The 21,173-nt window shown below is 37.7% G+C and overlaps 1 protein-coding gene across 8 annotated transcripts in view; it reads left to right on the top strand.

Moving 5' to 3' along the window:
* ADK (adenosine kinase) overlaps positions 1-21,173 on the top strand; it is a 519,772-nt gene that overhangs the window by 477,083 nt on the left and 21,516 nt on the right. For all 8 annotated transcript variants that reach the window (XM_049646244.1, XM_049646240.1, XM_049646242.1 and 5 more), the window contains one exon: positions 2,452-2,538. In XM_049646244.1, coding sequence (XP_049502201.1) covers positions 2,452-2,538 — 87 coding nt within the window. The remainder of the gene's footprint in view (positions 1-2,451; positions 2,539-21,173) is intronic.

The following is a 21,173-nucleotide window of genomic DNA, read 5'->3' on the forward strand; positions in this document are numbered from 1 at the left end:
ATTTAGAATTTTCAATACTTTAGGGGCACCTGGGTGGCTCAGTCAGTTAAGCATCCAACTTTGGCTCAGGTCATGATCTCATGGTTCATAAGTTCAAGCCCCGCATTGGGCTGTCAGCACAGAGCCCACTTTGGATCCTCTGTTCCCTTCTCTCTCTGCCCCTCTCCCACTTGTGCTGTCTCTCTCAAAAACAAATAAACATCTAAAAAAATTATTTTTCAGTAGTTTAGATCAAGAAGTCAGGATTCTTTTTTTTGTTTTTTGTTTTAATGTTTTATTTTATTTTTGAGAGAGAGAGAGACATAGCACGAGCAGGGGAGGGGTAGAGAGGGAAGGTTACACAGAATCTGAAGCAGGCTCCAGGCTCTGAGCTGTCAGTACAGAGCCCAATGCAGGGTTTGAACCCATGGACCGTGAGATCATGACCTGAGACTGAGTCAGATCCTAACCAACTGAACTACCAGGCACCCCAGAAGTCATGATTCTTAAGAACAGAGGTCAAAATCTCTCCCATCTTGAGTTAGGTTCTATTCATAATAAAGATTTATCCAACCAAAAATCAATGACTTTTTCAAACAAAGAACTCAAGGAATTATATCTAATTATGGCTTACTTACCATTTGTATGTAATTATTTTAAAATCTATACTCCAGTAATTAATTCTTATATTAATACTTGCATTACCTTAAGTGTTTTATAGACATATTTTATTATTACACAATGTAACCCTATTATAAATGGTAATGGCATCATTAACTTAGCCAATTTTACTTATTTAGTGGCTGTTTGTTCTTACTTTACAGTTGTTAATTCTCTTTATAGTATGACTTGTACTTGGAAGTAATAAAATCAGATTTCTTTATAAATATTTATGGTATAGTCCTTTTGCCTAAATCAGATTGTAGCCCTTTCCTAATTATTTCTAGTAAAGTCTGCTTACTTTTTTTTTCTGCCTTTGTAGCAATATATACTACACACTCCCTAGAAAATTTAATCCTGGATATTTATGCCTTAACTTCTAATTAATCAAAATGTTGTTAACTACCATGTTGTCCTGGTGTTACAAAATGTGGAAAGTTAGTTACTTAAAGAGTTTAAGTAGATGCTTCTGATATGGAGTGTTAGCATCTACAGTCATATGGTCAAAGGGATCACTAAGCGAAGAATCTTCATCTTGAAGATTATCATATCTGAGCTTATCTCGTTGAAAGTAACATTAGTACCAGGTAAGAGAAGGCAGACAAAATATGCTTTTTTATTTTTAATGTTTATTTATTTTTGAGAGAGAAACAGAGCATGAGCGGGGAGGGGCAGAAAGAGATGGAGACACAGAATCCTAAGCAGCATCCAAGCTCTGAGCTATCAGCGCAGAGCCTGATGCAGGGCTCAAACTCAAACCAGGAGATCATGACGTGAGCCAAAGTCAGATATTTAACCAACTAAGCTACCCAGGTGCCCCCAGAACATGCTTTTTGAGATTCTTAGGTTCTTTATTAAGACCCTAAGGTGTTCAATATCTCTTTTTCCTCTCTCTTAGGTGAGAGTGAAGTGTACAAGTCTTTGGCCATATTTGTCCCCATAAGGGATGCAAATTTTGTGATTTCAGAAGTTCAAGCCACCAATAAAAAGCACTATCCAATTTTTTACAGATGTCCTCTGGGCCAAATTTCATCACAAGTAACTCCATTCCACTGTTAAGGGCCAAGTTTAAAGTATTAGGTTACGTTATAGTCAAAACAACCAAGCCCTGGTTCAGACTGCTGTAAGACAAGAACCCATTGCACTGTCCCTTTTGTCCTACCCAAGCACTCAGTGGTAGCTTTCCCTTTTGATAGTTGACATATAGTTTAAAAGAAATAGGAACTCCTTTGTAAAAAGTAACCAGATTAGGTTATTTGTAATGAGCCCACTAAAATCAGAAATTCTTAACATTGGCATGAAGTATCATAACGGAATAGTACTTACATTTTTTATTATACCATTGTGATTATCTGTAGAGAAACACCCAAGACTCATTATTTATATATTCTAAATTTACAGCTCTTCAACTGTATCCAAGATTTCACTGCCAAGAATGCAGTCAGGCTTGAAGCTTTATTAGAGATCCATGATCCAATCCTTACAAACACTTTCTTTTGCTCGTAGTTTCTGTTCAAGTATTTATACTGTCCAGAAAGGTACTGCTATGATATACAGTCATTCCCAAAATATGTGAACTACCCAGATATAACACATACAGCATGTATATGCTGAAAAGTACCCCAGAAAAGCATTGTTTACAGATGACTTTGCACCTTGGTTCCCCAGTACTCATGTACAGAATATGGAACTCAGCTTCTGTCTCTCTGTTTGATAATGAATGGTCAAGGAGCTTCAAACTTTACTAGGTGAGTTTGTATATTGAGTGTTATAAAGAGAAGTCAGTCTGCCTTTCTTTGGCTCTACTTGCAGAAAATGAAGTCACCGCGTTTGCTGTCTTGGATCAAAACCAGGAAGAAATTGTTGATACCAATGGAGCTGGAGATGCATTTGTTGGAGGTACAGACTCATTTATTTTATACTTACAAGTTAAACATTTCCTTTAACCCTTGCCTCTACCACTTAGCCAAGATTTATGAATTTAATAACTTAATTTCTTCTTGTAAATAATTAACTCCTAATGTTCTTTCCATATGCTACTATCACTGTGAATATTATAAGGTATTTTACAACAGGAAAAATACTTATTTTTGGCTTAAAGATAATTTTCTATTATGCTGTACCCCAGTCATTTGTGTGTGAGAATATTGCTTAAACAAGCTGCATCAAGTATAGTATATAGTATATTCATAGTCCTTCAGGCTTAAATGTCAACACATTGTTGTTCTTCTAAACAAGTCGTGGTGAATTTTAAACAGTATTCTAATAACTAAGGATGGTGTCTTTAGATTGTATCATTTGGTTAAAACATCTGTTTTTAACACAGTAGTTAAATGTTTATGATATACTAGGAAGGGTTAAATTTTTGTCTGATTCAGGCTTAGTAAGAACTGGCACAGGGCACCTGGGTGGCACAATTTGTAAGGACTAAATCATTTTTAGAATGAATACTCAAAAATAAGTTGAAGACAGTTGGAAGATCCTTTGCTTGATGACTTAGATTGATCTAAAATCTGGTTCAAAGGTTCTTTTCCTGTGTCTAAACCCCTTCTAGTTAAGTGTAGTTAAGCTAGACTGTGGTCTCTAGAAAGCTTTACATTCCTGACTGGTAATCCAGAAGAGTCCCTCCTGATCTCTGTTTATAACATCAGGCTTGAACAGGGACAAAAAAGGCAAATAGAGTTGACCATTGTCCTCCTTTCCTTGGAAGATAATTTGAATCATGGGAAACTTATCTCAAATTATGTAGTATTGTTTAAAATATAGATATTCTTTTAATGATCTTTTTCACCAACATAAATTTCTCATGTTTCCTTCTTTGAAAATATTCATGCCTACTCTTAAATGAGCTGTTAACCAATAGACTCATACATGCCCCAATGCATGTCCTTTTCTTTGGAAAGAGTACATACCACACATAACATTCTATTTTACTGCCATGCTTGTATCTTTTGTGTCTATGCTCTGAGAGTCTTTATCATTGATTAGAGTATTTTGCAGCTATTTTTTCTATGCCTTATTTCTTCAGAGCTGTAAATCCATGTAGGCTAAAAATATCTTATCCAAAATTGGGCTAAATTCTGTAATACATTAAAGAAGCACCATGGGGGGCGCCTGGGTGGCTCAGTCGGTTAAGCGTCCGACTTCAGCTCAGGTCATGATCTTGCGGTCCGTGAGTTCGAGCCCCGCGTCAGGCTCTGGGCCGATGGCCTGGAGCCTGGAGCCTGGAGCCTGCTTCCGATTCTGTGTCTCCCTCTCTCTCTGACCCTCCCCCGTTCATGCTCTGTCTCTCTCTGTCTCAAAAATAAATAAATGTTAAAAAAAATTAAAAAAAAAAAAAAAAAGAAGCACCATGGATTTCTCACTTAAAATTGGTTAAACCGGAATATTCGTACATAACTTTTTTTTTTTTTTTAATTTTAGAGAGTGTGCACATGAGTGGGGAGAAGGGCGAAGGGAGAGGGAGAGAGAGAATCTCAAGCACATTCCATACTAAGCGCAGAGCCCAACACAGGGCTCGATGCAGGCCTCGATCCCACAACCTCAGGATCATGACCTCAGCCTAAATCAAGAGTTGGATGCTTAACTGACTGAGCCACCCAGGCACCCCAGTACATAACTTTTAAACTTATACCTTGTGTGTGCATTATTTAAGTACTTTAAATACTTAAAACATTAAGTGTTCTATTTTTTTTAATATTTAGTAAGGTACCATCATATTTAATAGTGACCTAATTAGTCACTACCTTCAGTCCTGGGCTGCCCTGCAAAAACAAACTCCTTTACAAATACCTACCTATAAGTTCCCAGTACTGGGTAAAAACATAGGGACTTTCTGAGGGTGAGAGAAGTCATTCTTAGGGTACTGAAGCTACCCATTTGTATCATGGTAAGGGTAATAAATGAACTACCTCAGGGTGCCTGGGTGGCTCAGTCGGTTAAGCGTGCGACTTCGGCTCAGGTCATGATCTCGCAGTTTCTGAGTTCAAGCCCTGCGTTGGGCTCTGTGCGACAGCTCGGAGCCTGGAGCCTGCTTTGGATTCTGTGTCTCCCTCTCTCTCTGCCCCTCCCTGCTCATGCTGTCTCTCTCTGTCTCTCAAAAATAAATAAATGTTAAAAAAAAAATTTTTTTTAAATAAATAAACTACCTCACCAAGACACTTGGGCTCTCTGTTACAGGATTTTCAGCCTCTTTTTTATTTCACTCTACCTACCTATGATTTATTGTTGGGGTACAGTGAGGTAAGTGGTAAGGGAAGTATGTTGAACAGGGATCCACAAACTTTTTTTATAAAGGGCCAGAAAGTGAATATTTTAGGTTTGCAAGTCACATGCAAGCTGTATTACATATTCCAGTTTTGTTTGTTTGTGTATTTGCTTTTTGTTTTGGTTTAGGTTTTTTACAACACTCTAAAAATGTAAAAACCTTTTGTATCTCTCCAGTTACACAAAAACAGGCCACAGGCTGAAATTGGCCCTCAGGCTCTAATTTGTCAACCCCTTGTGTAATATGTTGGCAGCTTCCTCACTTTTTTCACTTTCATCATACCCTGGATCCAAACAGTGGATTTCACTACATGCTGTTGAAATCACTATAGAGAAGGTGGAAGGCAGGCTGACAGTAGGCAGGACTTTACTGGTACTACCTCAATGAGGTAGCCATGTTTCTCACTTTAACCCTACTCTGATCAATTTCCAGGATAATCAGATCCTGACAGATTGAGTCATGCAATGACATGAACACTCCAATGTCATTTTAGAACTGAAATACTTATTTGGGCATGTTTAGCACATTCTGTGTAAGTCAAACTATACAGTATAACAATAGGTAACATTTATACAGCACCTACTAGCCAATCAGCATCTTAAGCATTTTACAAATATTAATTCATTTAATGTTCATAAAATCTCACTGAGGTCGGTTATTTTTAACCCCATTTTACTGATGAGAAAACTGAGATACAGAGGGGTTAGGTAACTTGCTCAAAGTCTCATAGCTAGAAAGTAATAGGGACAAAATTCTCATCCAGGCAGACTGGCTCCAGAGTCAGTGTCCTTACTGCACTCTTGCTTCTCTAAACTTTTAGAGGAATCTCATCATTAGGACTGAAAGCCACAGACCAGCCTTACTAACCAAAGCTGTTTTTTTGCCAAAGAGAATCTTTCTGTTATCTGAATAGATGATTTCGTGTATTGAACAGGAGCTTTTGTTATCTGATAGGAATCATGAGGACTCTAGGGTAAGATTGTTGCAGAAAAGAAAGAGAAAGTGAAAGGGAAAATAATCGAAGGACTATAGTCCCTGGTGAGTTTGAACCAGGAGCTTTTTGCTAAGCAGTAGAATCGATTGCACTACAGAGATACAGAAAGACAGATCGTAAGCTTGCTGGGTCAGCATGGAATCTGAATACAAGGAGTTATATGAATCAACCATTTAATAGCACCAAGCTAATGCATTCCATTTTACAATAGAGATGGTCTTGTTAGTTGGAAATACTAAAACAAAAATCTCATTGGTTAAAAACCCCTACTTCCATCTCTACACTAGGGAAAGGCTTTCTACTGGGATCGGAAATACTCCAGCTGTTGAAGCTTACTTCTCTACCTTGAATATGAATGGAGAGGCAATAGCAGCTTTTACATTTACTATGTAGTTTCTTCTTCTTTGCTCTATTTTATTGCCTGATTAACATATCTCCTCTGACTGACACATTCTATCCTTAGATAGTTAATATATTCCTCCTATTGCTTTTGAGTTTTGTTGGCTTAAGAGTATTTCTGTCTTTTGTGACTTTGCATTACTATATTCCAGTCCCAGTTTCTTAGGTGAAGCATCACTTCATCTACCATGTGCTAATTACATATCCCAGTCCCAGAGTGCCATGTGTTCTTATTAGCCACATAAGAGATATATAACTATAGTACATCATAGATTTTCATGTATAATTTTAAAATGAGTACCCCAAATGTATATAAATTAAATTCGTAGTTCCATCTCAAGTGTTCAGTAACAGTGACAATTCCCTCTAGCCTCTACAAGCATGCTTCCTTGTTCTATTTGGAGATCTTAAGAACTCTGTAACATTTGCCCTTTATTTGTCCATAGCCAGGCCTGATGGAACTACCCTTTTCACATTCTCCCTCAAAAGCCCAAGTGCTACGATTGTACCCTTGGAAATGGAGACAATTCTATAATCTCTAAGTGTGATTTCCTAATTTCCCAGGTCAGGAGAAAATTTCTTCCTGTTGTCCTGCTGTGCTTTGTCACAGCAGGTCTGCCTTTTCATTTGGAACCCTCTTTGTCACTGCCATAGTAACAAATGGAAACATTGAGAACATTTTGTGACAGGCACTGTCATTGTTCCTGGTGAAATCTCTTCCCCTGTGTCATCCCGGTAAATGAAACTGAGAAGAAAAATCATAACAAATAACATGAAAGGGGACCTAATCAATATGTTCCCAGTGGGCTGTCAATACCAGCCTGTGTTAATCTAATATGATTTAGTTGTAAGTTTTATGGCAGCTGTAGGAATATGGACTAGACCTACAAATCACTAAAAGTGAGTACACCTTTGACAGATTATACCCAAGAACATATATATATATAGCTCTCAGATAAAAGACTGGAGACCTCACCCAAGGACCAACATTCTTAGGATTAAAAAAGCTTTGTTAAACGTAGTTAAGAGCCATATATAGCTTAGAACAGTTTCTTTTGAATGACAGTAAAGTAACTGTGCTAACCTCTAATACTTTTTATTTTTAAGTTTCTCATGACAGCTTTAGCAGAGAAAATATATCACCCTAAAAGATATTACCTATAGTATACAAATGACTATTAAATGCACTTAGCAATCACAATGTAAATAATTACCCTATTTCCCATCTAATAAGAAGAAACATCAATTTTACTTTATAATTCATTTTCAAAAAGAATTTTGGTTAAGAGAAAAAGGTTTAAGTTTCTCAAACAAGGATGCTACTTCCTTCTCAAGTAACACGTGTCTATACGTCTGAGAGTCATGGGGATTTTCTAAATTATCTTCGTATTTTCTATTCTCACCTTGTTTATTTGTTCCCAAACGTGTAACTTGCTCTCCTGTTCTTAATTGCTGCTAAATTGTGCTATGCAAAGAAGTGGCACAGAATTCTTGTGATATTTTTTCTGCACTACCTCTTTTCTTAGCTGTCCAACTCAGAAAATTAGAAAATAACTTAAATATGTCATTTCTCACAACAATTCACTCAAGAATCAAAACTTTCATATAGCACTCATTGTATGCAGAGGATTTATTGGATGATGACCAAGATACGAGTTGCATACTCCTACTCACCCCCACACCCACACCCAAGGAAACAATAATACCTTTCCCTGTCTTGTAACTTCAGTAGGACATCTTTAGTATTTTATTTCTTTTTCTTTTTTTTTTTTTAATGTTTATTTATTTTTGAGAGAGAGAGACAGAGCGTGAGCAAGGCAGGGGCGGAAAGAGAGGGAGACACAGAATCCAAAGCAGGCTCCAGGCTCTGAGCTGTCAGCACAGAACCCGATAACGGAGCTCGAACTCATGAGCTGTGAGATCATAACATGAGCCAAAGTCGGATGCACAACCAACTGAGCCACCCAGGAATTTTATTTCTTAGGCAGCGGTTTTCCTTAAAACCATCAAATGCAGTATGAAATTGACTTCATCATTCAGAATAAGAAATTCACCATGGACAGCAGCCCAAGTTCACAGTGGGGGAGAGGGGATTCATACCTTGCACAGTCATAGGACACTCTGCGATGCACAGTCATAGGACACTTCACGACATGCTATTCTAGTGCTGATGTGGGACCAGGAACAAGTTTCAAGAACAATTGCCTAAAGTTATTTAAGCCTTTGTTGGCTTAAAGAGGTAGATGATTCTGAAGTCATGACAAAAAAAATAGAAATAACTAGTTCACATGGAATACTGGATAATTTTAGGTTGTAAAGTCTGGGGGCGCCTGAGTGGCTCAGTTGGTTAAGAATTCGACTTCGGCTCGGGTCATGATCTCACAGTTCATGGATTCGAGTCCAGTGTTGGGCTCTGTGCTGACAGGTCAGAGCCTGGAGCCTACTTTGGATTCTATGTCTCCCTCTCTCTGTGCCCCTCCCCTGCTCACACTCTGTCTCTCTCTCTCTCTCTCTCAAAAATGAATAAACATTTAAAAAAAATAATTAAGTTGTAAAGTCTAGAATTTCTCACAAACATGAATGCTTCCTCAAAGAACTAGTATCCTGGATGTCCTCCACCTAGAACAATTATAAATAGATAATGGAATTCAAAGGACTTTGTCTTCTGGGAGATTTCAATAAGACAGATAGTCTGAGCCATGTAGACTATCAGACCCTGAAGCTCAAATATGAACCTAAGTTTTCTAAATTTGAAGGTTATTGAGAAATATTTATTCTAAGAAAACAATGTTGATATTTATAAGATTGTATTTAGTGACAGAGGGCCAGAGGAAATGTCATAAGCAACATTTCTGAAGTTAATTTTCTTAGATAGAATTGTGAAATGGCAAAATATATGCGTATCACTTTCCTGGTCTTGAATATTTACTAGTCAAATGGAACTAATTTGAATTCATTAGTGGACCCAACTGCTATTACATGGACTTGATCAATCTTACCTACCATATCTGTCTGGTTCATATAACATGTATTAGTTGTATACATAACAAACCACCCCCAAAACTTTGTGACCTAAAACAACAACCATTTATTTAGCTCCACAAGTCTGTTGATTGGCAGCTAGGCCAAAGCTCAGCTGGGCAGTTCCTCTGTCTCAGAGGTGGAAAAGATCAAGTATGCCCAAAGTCACAGTGAAAACCAGGATTCAAACTCAAAGTTTGACCCCAGAGTTCTTAGCACTAATTATTTTGTTATACTCTGTTCCATTAGTATATCATCTTATCTTCCCCTCCAAAGGAGGAGAAATAGCCAAAATGGTTTTCTAAACACTAGTCTATAGACTGATGCCTGTCTATGACCTAACAGATTTTATCAATCAATAAATACCAAGATTAAAAAAAGTAGGAGCAATATAATAAGTTTTCATGAAGCTAAATGTATTCAGTTTTAGATCTTGTCTTAATTGTGTTTGAATTTGTTACAGTGTACCTTCATTGGCTTTGTAATTTATATAAATAAAATAGTTAAAGTCATGTTAGTAGTGCTGATGCATAGCCTGGCTAATCTTGGGACCTAGCAGAAGTCTTAGTCATTGTAAAAAAGTGATTAAAAACAACTTTCCAAACTACTTATATGAAAATTTGTATGAAACAGAACCTCTGATGTTGTAAAGCTGCTTACTGTCAATAGTCTGAATAAAGCATAAATTATACAATTACTAAATTCACAACTGTTCTCACTTCAGATATATGAATTCCCAAACCTGGGGTATGAACACTGGCTCTTAATTTTTTTTTTTCATTTAATATCCAGCTAACATTGACCTTTTATAGAGATGAGATATGTTTGGTTTTTTTGAAGAAATTTTTTTAATGTTTATTTTTGAGAGAGAGAAAGACAAAGCATGAGTGGGGGAGGGGCAGAGAGAGAGGGAGACACAGAATCTAAAGCAGGCTCCAGGCTCTGAGCTGTCAGCACAGAGCCCGACACAGGGCTTGAACTCATGAACTGAGAGATCATGACCTGAGCTGAAGTCGGATTCTTAGCCAACTGAGCCACCCAGGCGCCCCGAGATATGTTTGCTTTATTTCTAGTCCATGAAATAGATGACAAATTAAAAACCAGTTTCTATCATCAAACACTCTTAAAATTTTAGAATCACCCTCTGGTAAGAATTGTCAGCTGAGCAAATGAAGGTTTTTCAATTGAGTTAAATAACAATATTAGTTGTCTTGCTTATGAATTCGGGCATAAATATGCTCACATAAATAAGTTTTCTATCATCTTCTTATTCTGGCAGCTGTGACCTTCCTTGTCCTGATGAGCCTTTTTGTTTTTTAACTATATTATATGTTAGTGCTGAAAGGGAATGCTTTTAAAAATCACATTTCCTGGTTTTCAGGTTTTCAAACTGTTTACAGTCACCAAAGTATGTTCAAATGAGGTCTTATCTGAATCAGAATGAAATGAGATTAAACAAATCCTCATTTGGTCTTATTCACATTTTATTTGGTGGCTCATAAACAACTCCCTGGAACGAGTCGATGTTAGGTATGAAAGCCATGGTCTGTTCAGAAGTCCCCATTTGATGGATGAGGAAAGTGAATCCCATAGAAAGGGACTTAATTGCAAATATGTAGTACTAGGAGACAGATCTCCTGACTCATTAATTCATGGTTCAATAATTACACATGTTAATAACCCAGATGAAAGTTTTTCATTAAGCAGTCTGTTATATAGGCCTCTTAGAAATATATAGGTCAAGACAAGAGTCAATATCCCAAATAGATAGAAGTCTTTGATGTACATTTTCTTGGCATATGGATATCCAAGATGTTTGACTTTAACTATAAACAAAAGCATATGCTAAAACTCTTATTTTGGGAAGAACCACAACAGAGATCACACATTAGGTTTAAAATTCAAATTCTAACCTAATCTTGCACATTTTTGATTCATAAGGAGGAATGATCTTTAAAGCAGTATTTTGAAAGGGGTTGGGGCAGAAGAGCAACTTAACTATACAAGTGAAACATATGGTTTAGTGGTCCTCTTCAGGATCTTGCCTGAATTGGGGGCATTTAAAAGGTTTTTGGTTTGAGTTTTGTTTTGTTTTTTAATTTCAAATGCAGTATCCCATGCCATGTTAATAGAATTTGACAGGTTTCCATTTTCAGTCACCAGAAAGAGGAAATAAGTTATCCTCATAGTTACAGCACTGGCCACTTGCCCATATATTATACCATGCTGCTCAGTTGCTCATTTTGTGTGGGAGGATGTGTGGTGCTAAGCTATTATAAAGAAACCTTTGCTCTGAATTGACTTCCTGTCCATGTCAGTCACTTGCCCATCTGACACTACTTAGGCTTTGGTTTTCATTATACAAATACCTGCCAAGTCAGACCTTTCCCTGGCAGGCAAAGTAGCTTTTTAGGTTGTTTCAAAATTTAATGTTTGTTGATTTTCTTTTTCCAGAAAACTATGTATTTTCTAGCATATATATGGATCATAACTTGTTACTTGAGTTCATGACTAGTTGGTAGTCAATATGAAATCAAAACATAAGAAAACAAAATTTTACTAACTAGACTACATAGAAAATGAAAGAAAAAGAGTTCACATCTGAGCACTTTTCCCTTGAGGGAAACCATTACTTTGTCACATCTGGGTAGTCTAAGCTAGCCAAATTGAAGTGGGAATTTCCTGCCAGATGTTAGTCCTTTGAGCAACCTGTGAAACTCTAAAAGAGGGTATATGAGATCTTATTTGGTAGGGCTATAGCCACTGTGGAAGCTCACTCCTAATAGGTAGCAGACATTTTTATGTACTACCACTAGTTAGGAGGTTGTGTGGCCTATCTAAAGCTAACACTGTTTGGTCTTGTTAAATACATAAATATGGAAGGCGTAATTTGGGAAGTACAACATCAGGTCTCACAGATATTCTAGCAAGAGTAAGTACTGCATTGCAATGACCTCCCAAATGTACATGACAAAAGTTCTGTTTCATTAAGAAAAAGAAGGTAAGACTGAGCCATCCAGGTACTCCATATAACTTGAATAAGGTCATTTTACAAAGGCACTGAACCAAAATAAGCCTCTAAATATGAAGGAAATTAAGAATCTGAAATGGCAGGGAAAATACCAAGTATTTACATCAGCTTCCTGTTCCACATGCACATGGGAATTAGGAAGCAAAAATTTCATTCAGAAGAGTTGTGCACAAGAAGTAGAAATGCTTTTATCCAATTGAAACAAGAAACATTTTTAAGGGGGGGACAAAGACTTTCCACATGATCTCACTGTTTTTGTCATCCTCTTAAAGGAAAATATTGACATTTACCAGACTGTTTGCTCCAGCTTTCTGATCTCCTGCAGTTTATTTTTATAACAACCTTATCGATGGGCCTCTTACCCAGCTCTCTAGGTTTAACTGAGTTGAGTCGATTTGTTACCACAGCTTCAAGTAGCTGTTACAGAACAAGCAAGACATCCTAATAAAGCTGTAAATGTGTTTACTCAAACAGAGTATTGATTTAACTTGGAGAGGGAGAAACCGGTGCTTAGCACAGTGTCAGGGTGGATGAATTTCACTGCAGCTTTTCATTGTCATCTGTCATGGTTGTGAAACACTAAGTAAAGCCATCAGAGGATAATTATAAGTACCAGAAATTTAGCCCCTAAAATCAGTTAACCACTTGGGAGTTTTGTAGCTTAATTAGCTTTTATTAAAAATTTCCTCCAGTAATAATAGTCAAGCACTTTTAATGGTGTTTTCAGATAGAGCAAGATTTCCAGGTTGTGACTTGTTAAGTATATGAATTTAACAGGTAAAGGTTTTCCAGAGTTTTTCTCACTAATTAGGCTAACACCAGAACACAATGTAAAGACACCGTGATCTGTACTCAAACCAGCAAAAGTACATGATTTTTCTGGAAAATCCATTTCAAAGGAGTAGTAAAACAATTATAAAATATTTAAAACACATGTTGTTGTAGAAAAAATACCCTGTTAACATCTTTATTAAATGTAAATGTTTAATACATAAAACTACAAACATAAATGTTTAATACATAAAACTGTCAATACCACCCTTGTTTCTAGATACCTTTTTTTTTTTTTTTGAGAGAGAGAGCACAGGAGCTGGGGAGAGGGGCATAGGGGGAGGGAAGGAGAGAGAGAGAGAGAGAGAGAGAGAGAGAGAGAGAGAGAGAGGAGAGAGAATCTTAAGCAGTTCCATGCTCAGCATAGAGCCCAACAGGGGGCTTGATCTCAAGACCCTGGGATCATGACCCAAGCCCATATCAAGAGTTGGATGCCAAACCACCTGAGCCACCCAGGCACCCCTAGATACCATTCTTCATTTTTTAAATGCTTATTTATTTATCTGGGGGGAGAGCAGAAAGAGAGGAAGAGAGAGAATCCCAAGCAGGCTGTGCATTGTCAGCACAGAGCCCAGCATGGAGCTTGATCTCACAACTGTGAGATCATGACCTGAGCTAAAATCAAGAGTCAGACACTTAACTGACTGAGCCACCCAGATGCCCCACCATTCTTCATTAAAAAAGAATCTAAAATATTCTGGTTTGGGGCGACTGGGTGACTCAGTGGGATAAGCATCCGACTTCAGCTCAGGTCACGTTTGTGAGTTCAAGCCCTGCATCAGGCTCTGTGCTAACAGCTCAGAGCCTGGAGCCTGCTTCGGTTTCTGTGTCTCCCACTATCTCCACCCCTCCTCTGCCCTCTCTCTCTCTCTCAAAAAATGAATTAAAACATTAAAAAAATTTTTTTAAATAAAGTAAAATATTCTGGCTTGCTATAAGTTAGTCATCATCTTAAAGATTAAAAAAGTTGATGTGGGGCACCTGGGTGGCTCAGTTGGTTAAGCATCCAACTTCAGCTCAGGTCATGATCTCACGGCTAGTGGGTTCAAGCACCCTATGAAGCTCTGTGCTCCAGCTCAGCTGGAGCCTGCTTAGGATTGCTTCCTTCTCTGTCTGCCCCTCCCCCACTTGTGCTCTGCCTCTCTCTACCTCAAATATAAATAAATATTAAAAATTATTTTTTTCAAGTTGTACACCTGTGTAAAGAAAAGTTCAGACTGAGGAGTTGCTTACCTTCTATAGAAATTGAATTAGCTATTAAATTTGATAAAAGGTATTCATATAAACACTCTACCCGCCCTCTTGCAAATGGCTTCAAAAATGTCATGGTCAAAAAAAATCACCTAGGATGATGAACACAAAACTGAAAACTTATTTAAAATAAGTTTGGGATGCCTGGGTAGCTCAGTTGAGCATCCAATTCTTGATATCAGCTCAGGTTATGATCCCAGAGTCATGGGATTGAGCCCAGTGTCAGGCTCCACATTCAGCATGGAGTCTGCTTAAGATTCTCTCTCTCCCTCTGCTCCTCTCCCCTGCTCATGCTGTCTCTATAAAATAAATAAAATAAGGGGTGCCTGAGTGGCTCAGTTGGTTAAGCATCCGACTTCGGCTCAAGTCATGATCTCACAGTTCATGAGTTCGAGCCCTGCGTCAGTCTCTGGGCTGACAGCTCAGAGCCTGGAGCCCACTTCAGATTCTGTGTCTCCCTCTGTCTGCCCCTCCGCTGCTTGTACTCTGTCTCTCGCATTGTCTCAAAAATAAACAAACATTAAAAAAATAAATAAAATAAAATAAAATAATCATTAGATTTAAAATTAGTCTTCCTCTCTTACGTATAGTCATTTATTTACTACACTATGGTTGAACTTCTCATGCCTTCTGGTACTACTGCTCACCTGCCTAAATGACTTATAAAAATGATGATAATCTGAGGGATGACCTCTTCTGAAGCCTGGAAGCAACTGTCAAAAAGGACAGTGAAAGATTTTGGGAGAGCGTTCTTTGCCTTTGAAATGCTATGTAATGATAAGCTAAATTCTACCCTGAGTTAAGTCATTAAGCCATGAAATAGCAGATTATAAAGTTTTGTTACATAAGAGGGCACCACCAGAGCTCTTTCTTTCAATTTTTCAGGAGATAGAGGAAATTGGTTTTCTACAGTTATGTATGTATGTATGTATGTATGTATGTATGTATGTATTGAAGTAAGCTCTAGGCCCAACATGGAGCTTGAATTCACAACCCCAAGATCAAGAGTTGCATGCTCTACCAACTGAGCCAGCCAGGTGCCCCTTCACAGTTTTATTTAAATCTTTATTCTATATTAAAGTATTCAAAAGCAGAGGGAAAAGAAAAGATATGGATTTATAATTAGCACCCTATTTTTACATGTACATTTTAAAATCCCTACTGTACAGCTATGTATTTTGTTCTATTCAATCTTCTTAAGAATGACACTATGTGAGGGACCTTGTTGGCATGGAAGGGAGGGTAAGATATAGTAGGTAGCCATACTTTGGGTTTAAGCCCTTTGAACAAAAGGAACAGAAATCCATTTCGTTTAGCTAAGGATAAGGAATTTTTTTTTAAGGAAGCACACAAGCATTAAGGAAGACATTGTAACAGAGTGGTTAAGACAATGGGTCTCAAGACATAGGTGTGAATCCTGGTACTGCCATTAACTAGTTGTGGGACTACGGACGAGTTACTTAACATTTCTAAGCCTTAGTTTCCTCATCTATAAAAATGAGGATAATGAGTGCCTCTATCACTTGGGTTATCATGAAAGTTAAATGAAATAATGTTTGTAAAACACAGTGCCTGACACATCATAAGGTATTATTACGTATTAATCTGTTATCAAATGAATCTCATAAAAGAGCCCAAACGGGACAGGTTTTCACTTAAAGTGGAGCCAGATCGTAATTCTAGATTCAAATCAGTTCCAGGGACCTGAATAGCAGATATTCATGGATCTTCACTCCAGTACTCACGCATTAATGTTGGTCAGCTGTCATTGCCTATGTGCATCTTCCTACCTCACAATCAACTTCCTGGTCTCTCTTGGCTTCCCATTCTGGCTCCTTAAAGAGAACATTAGGTTAGCTCAATTTTGTGCCATTCATCCGTAGCACACTGGCAGAACCATAAGTTGTTTGCTCTTGGGTCAGATCCCCTCCCCTGGGTTTGGTTAGTAGTAAGGGTTGATTTACATGCACAAAGTGTATCAACCAACCCCCTAACCAATGCTAGAGGGGAGGTGACTTTTCTTAAAAGGATAATGGATGGATAAGCTCTAAATGTGTATGTTGGTGTGCCTGTCTACACCCTTTTTCTCATACTCATGGTTCTTAAAATGTTCCCTACAGCACAATCCATCTATAACACAACACACGGAACATCAAATACCCTGAATCTCAAGCTGGAAACCTAGGAGTCATTTTTTTAATTAAGTTTTTATTTTAATTCCAGTTAGCTAACATATAGTGTTATAGTGGTTTTAGGTGTACAGTGTAATGATTCAACAATTCCATACATGACCTGGGGTGCTCTTCACAAGTGCCCTCCTTAATCCCCATCACCTATTTCACCCGTCTCACTCACCCACCTCCCCTCTGATAACCATCAGTTTGTTCTCTATAGTTAAGAATCTGTTTCTTTGTTTGTCTGGGTTTTTTTCCCCTTTGCTTGTTTGTTTTGTTTCTTAAACTGCACATGAGTGAAATCGTATGGTACTTCTCTTTCTCTGACTGACTTATTTCACTTAACTTTACACTTTCTAGCTCTGTCTACATTCTTGCAAATGGCAAGATGTCATTCTTTTTATGGCTGAGTAATATTTCACTGTATATGTATATATACCACATCTTTTTTTTTAAGTTTAGTTATTTATTTTGAGAAAACAGAGAGAGTGCAAGCAGAGGAGAGACAGAGAAAGAGGGAAATCTTAAGCAGGCTCCGTGCTGTCAGCTCAGAGCCCATTCAGGGCTCAAACTCACGAAACTGAGATTATGACCTGTGCTAAAATCAAGGCTTGGATGTTCCACTGACTGAGCCACCCAGGAGCCCCAATACCACATCTTCTTTATCCATGCATCTATTGATGGACACTTGGGCTGCTTGCACAATTTGGGTATTGTAAATAATGCTGCTATAAATATAGGAGTATATGTATCCCTTTGAATTGGTGTTTATGTATTTGGGAGTAGTACAATTGCTGGGTCTTGGGATAGTTCTATTTGTAACTTTTTGAGGAAACTCCATACTGTTTTCCACAGTGACTGCACCAGTTTGCATGCCTACCAGCAATGCATAAGTGATGCATTTCTTTCCATGTGTCCATACCTTCAGTGAGTTCTTTTGAGTCAATTTTTAGAATAGATCTCATATCATCTTTCCTCACCTTCATCCACTTTTCTCCCATGACCTTAGCTTAGGCCTGTTTTCTACTTACTACAGCGGCTCCTAACTTATTTTCGTACTTTCAGTCTTTCTTGCTCTCCTTTCCATTTTCTAAACCCTAGCCAAAATAATCCTTTTAGGAAGAGACTTAATTACTTCACTTCCTTGCTTCAGTGGCTTCTAGTTGCACTTAGACAAAAAATCTAAACTCCTAAAAGATCTGCCCTAAAAGATCTATACCATCCGCTATCTGTGAATCTGTATTTCATGCTGCTCTTTCTCAGCTTTGCTTCAGCCCTCTGATTATATTGGCCTTCTTCTTTTAGGCCTTGGACACATGGAGCTCCCTTGGCCTAGAATTGTCTTTCCCTGCTCTTTACATGGCTATCTCTTTCTCATCCTCAGTTTCAACTTAAAGGTCACCTCTTCTCTAATTATCCTATCTACTGTGGGTCCCTTCACTACTATTCTCTACTGCTACACATAGTTATTTTCCTTAATAGCACTTAACATAGTCTGGAATTATCTTTTTTTTTATATATATTTTTTAATGTTTACTTATTTTTGAGAGAGAGAGAGACAGAATGCGAGCGGGGAGGGGCAGAGAGAGAAGGAAACACAGAATCTGAAGCAGGCTCCAGGCTCTGAGCTGTCAGCACAGAGCCCGACGTGGGGCTCAAACCCACAAACTGTGAGATCATGACCTGAGCCAAAGTCAGACACTTAACCAATGGAGCCACCCAGGCGCCCCTCTCTGGAATTAATTTATTTACTTATTTATTATCTTAGTTATCTTAGTTACTAACTTATTACTTCGGATTTTTTTTTTGTATCTTCCTCATTAGAATATAAGCTTCAAGAGAACCAGGGACTCTGTGTGTCTTATTCACCAAAGTATCCCTAGGAACCAAAAAAGTCCCTGGCATAGAGTAAATACTCAGTAAATATTTTTTATGTGAATGAATTAATCAGTCACATGGCCAGCTGAAAGCAAACTTGCACCCTTCCGTCAAATAAAAACCATTCTAGTGAAGAAACTTGTTATCACAGGATTTTGTCAGAAGGTATGGAATGAGTCAGGAAATAGTAAAGTAGGCCATACTTTAGTATAGGGTCGCCTTGATTTAAGATACACCTATGCTAAGGGTGTCTGGGTAGCTCAGTTAGCTGAGCATCCAACTCTTGATTTTGGCTCAGGTCATGATACCAGGGTCATGGGATCAAGCCCAGCATCAGGCTCCACACCGAGATTGGAGCCTGCTGAGGATTCTTTTTCTCTCCCTCTGCCCCTCTCCCTACTCATGTTCTCTCTCTCTTTCTCAAATAATTAAAAAAAAAAAAAAAAAAAAAAAATAACCCGATTAACCCATGTTAAAAAAAAATTTTTTTTAATTTTTTTAAAAAATTAAAAAAAAATTAACCCATGCTGAGGCACCAGGGTGGCTCATTTGGTTAAACATCTGACTTTAGCTCAGGTCATGATCTCACAGTTCATGGGTTCAAGCCCTACATTGGGCTCTGTGTTAACAGCTTGGTGCCTGGAGCCTGCTTCAAATTCTGTATCTCCCTCTCTCTCTCTGTGCCCCTCCCCTGCTCATGCTCTGTCTCCCTCTCTCTCAAATATTGATAATAAAACATTAAAAATTAAAGAAAAAAGATTAACTCATGCTAGTATGTATATGTAACTAAGCCAATGACAGAGAGACCGATCACAGATCTCTTTTTCCTACTGTTACTTAAAATAGAGGTAAGTTCAAAAAAAAGGTAAATATGGAGGGATGCCTGGCTGGTTCAGTTGGTAGAGCATGTGACTTGATCTCAGGGTCATGAGTTCAAGCCCCTTGTTACACATAAGATGACTTTTTGAAAAATAGAGGTAAATCTGGAGAGAATGCATGTGTTGAGAAAGAAGGCAACATCTAATATCAATTGTCCTGAGTATTTATAATACAAATAAGAAAACTAATTGTCAAGATCATAAATCTGTACATCAGTTCCTGTTGTAACAGGCAATGGCATACAGATCAGAGGCTCCAGTCAGGATTTCACAGAATATGTTGAAGTTTTCCTGTAGTTATTTAAATTTGGTTTGCCAGAATGCCCAGTGAATGTCCAGCGCATTAAATAACAGCACACCTGTACTGTCCTACCTAGGACCTTTGCTGGTATTCCCTCCACTGACAGGTGGGAGTGGAGTAAAGGGTAGGTCCTCCCCAGAGAAAGCAATGATCATCTCTAGTGAAGAGCACTCGACGTGAACTGAGCCTGGTACATAACCCATGTTTCATTGTCCACTCAGCTTCCTAAGCTTTAGCCACAGAATGGTCCTTAACTGTTTACATTTTCATCAGCACTCACATCAGATCACTAAACCTATTTTTTCTACTTCCTGACCTTATTATCTATCACCTAGGATAGTGTTTCTCAAACTTGAGCATGTATAAGGATCACCTGGAAGACTCGTTAAAAGACAGTTTCTGGGCCCTATGCAGGTTTTGATTTGGTAGGTCTAGGATAAGACTTAGGTGATCTAGAGACCACAGTTTGCAAACCACTCCTAAAGTACTACAGTAGATTCACATTTGATCTCTCTGCCAACAGTCTCTTTCCTAGTAAGTTCATGCTTCACACTTCTGCCGGGATTATTTTTAAAGTATTTACATAGCTTTCTCTCCTAAAACTATAAAATTCTCAAAGACAAGCACTATGTTTTATCCATCTTTGAGTCATGATGTCTAGTAATGGTATAGGCATTCAATAGCTTTTGGTTGACTGGATAAATCAAAATATTTTTTATAGCATTCTGGGTTTTTACTTTCTTTTCATTTGCTTCTTATAATAAAAAATCAAGTATAGGAGTGGTAGTAGCATGGGTCTAATAAATTGAGGATTATACTAGTCAAAGTTTTAGTATATATCTTATTCTCTAAAGCAACTACATGTAATAAAAATACAGCCTTAAAGTTGACTGTCTCATATGCCATGTGGCAACATGTATCTGGTAACTATTGGTATAGAGAGTATAGCAGGCCAGTTTAAGAAAGCACATAAATCATTACCAAAGTGTAGATATTTAAGAAAGATGGAAAACAAAGAATTGAAAAATCAAATTGACCCAGAAATGACTGAGAGCACATTTTTTACATGGAAGACAGGGGGAATATAGAATTCAGCACTGTTAGTTGCTGTAAAATATTATATCAGGTTTGCTTTAATTACACAGTAATGTCTCAAAGAACAAAGGTAAATTACATGATAACTTATGTTACTGCTCCCACATTATCTCTTAATAACTATGTAATTAACTTGTCACTATATAAAGTGTGTAGTTTGATATTACTCATGTATAAAGAACATTGATAACTTAAATGAAGGAGCTGGGGTCGGGCGAGGAATGGAGGCAGTAGGAAAATCATAATATTATAACAACCAGGAATTTAAATGATTCATTAGATCATTGACCCAGTCCTCAATAATCTGAGCCAAAACCCTGGAAAGTAACAGTGGAATCTTAGGTGAACCATGTAGCTTTCTAAGACAAAAAGCATATAATAAACTAAGTAAATTTACCAAACAGTGAAATAGAT

The sequence above is a fragment of the Panthera uncia genome, chromosome D2 (assembly GCF_023721935.1).
Source record: "Panthera uncia isolate 11264 chromosome D2, Puncia_PCG_1.0, whole genome shotgun sequence".
Taxonomy (NCBI): Eukaryota; Metazoa; Chordata; class Mammalia; order Carnivora; family Felidae; genus Panthera; species Panthera uncia.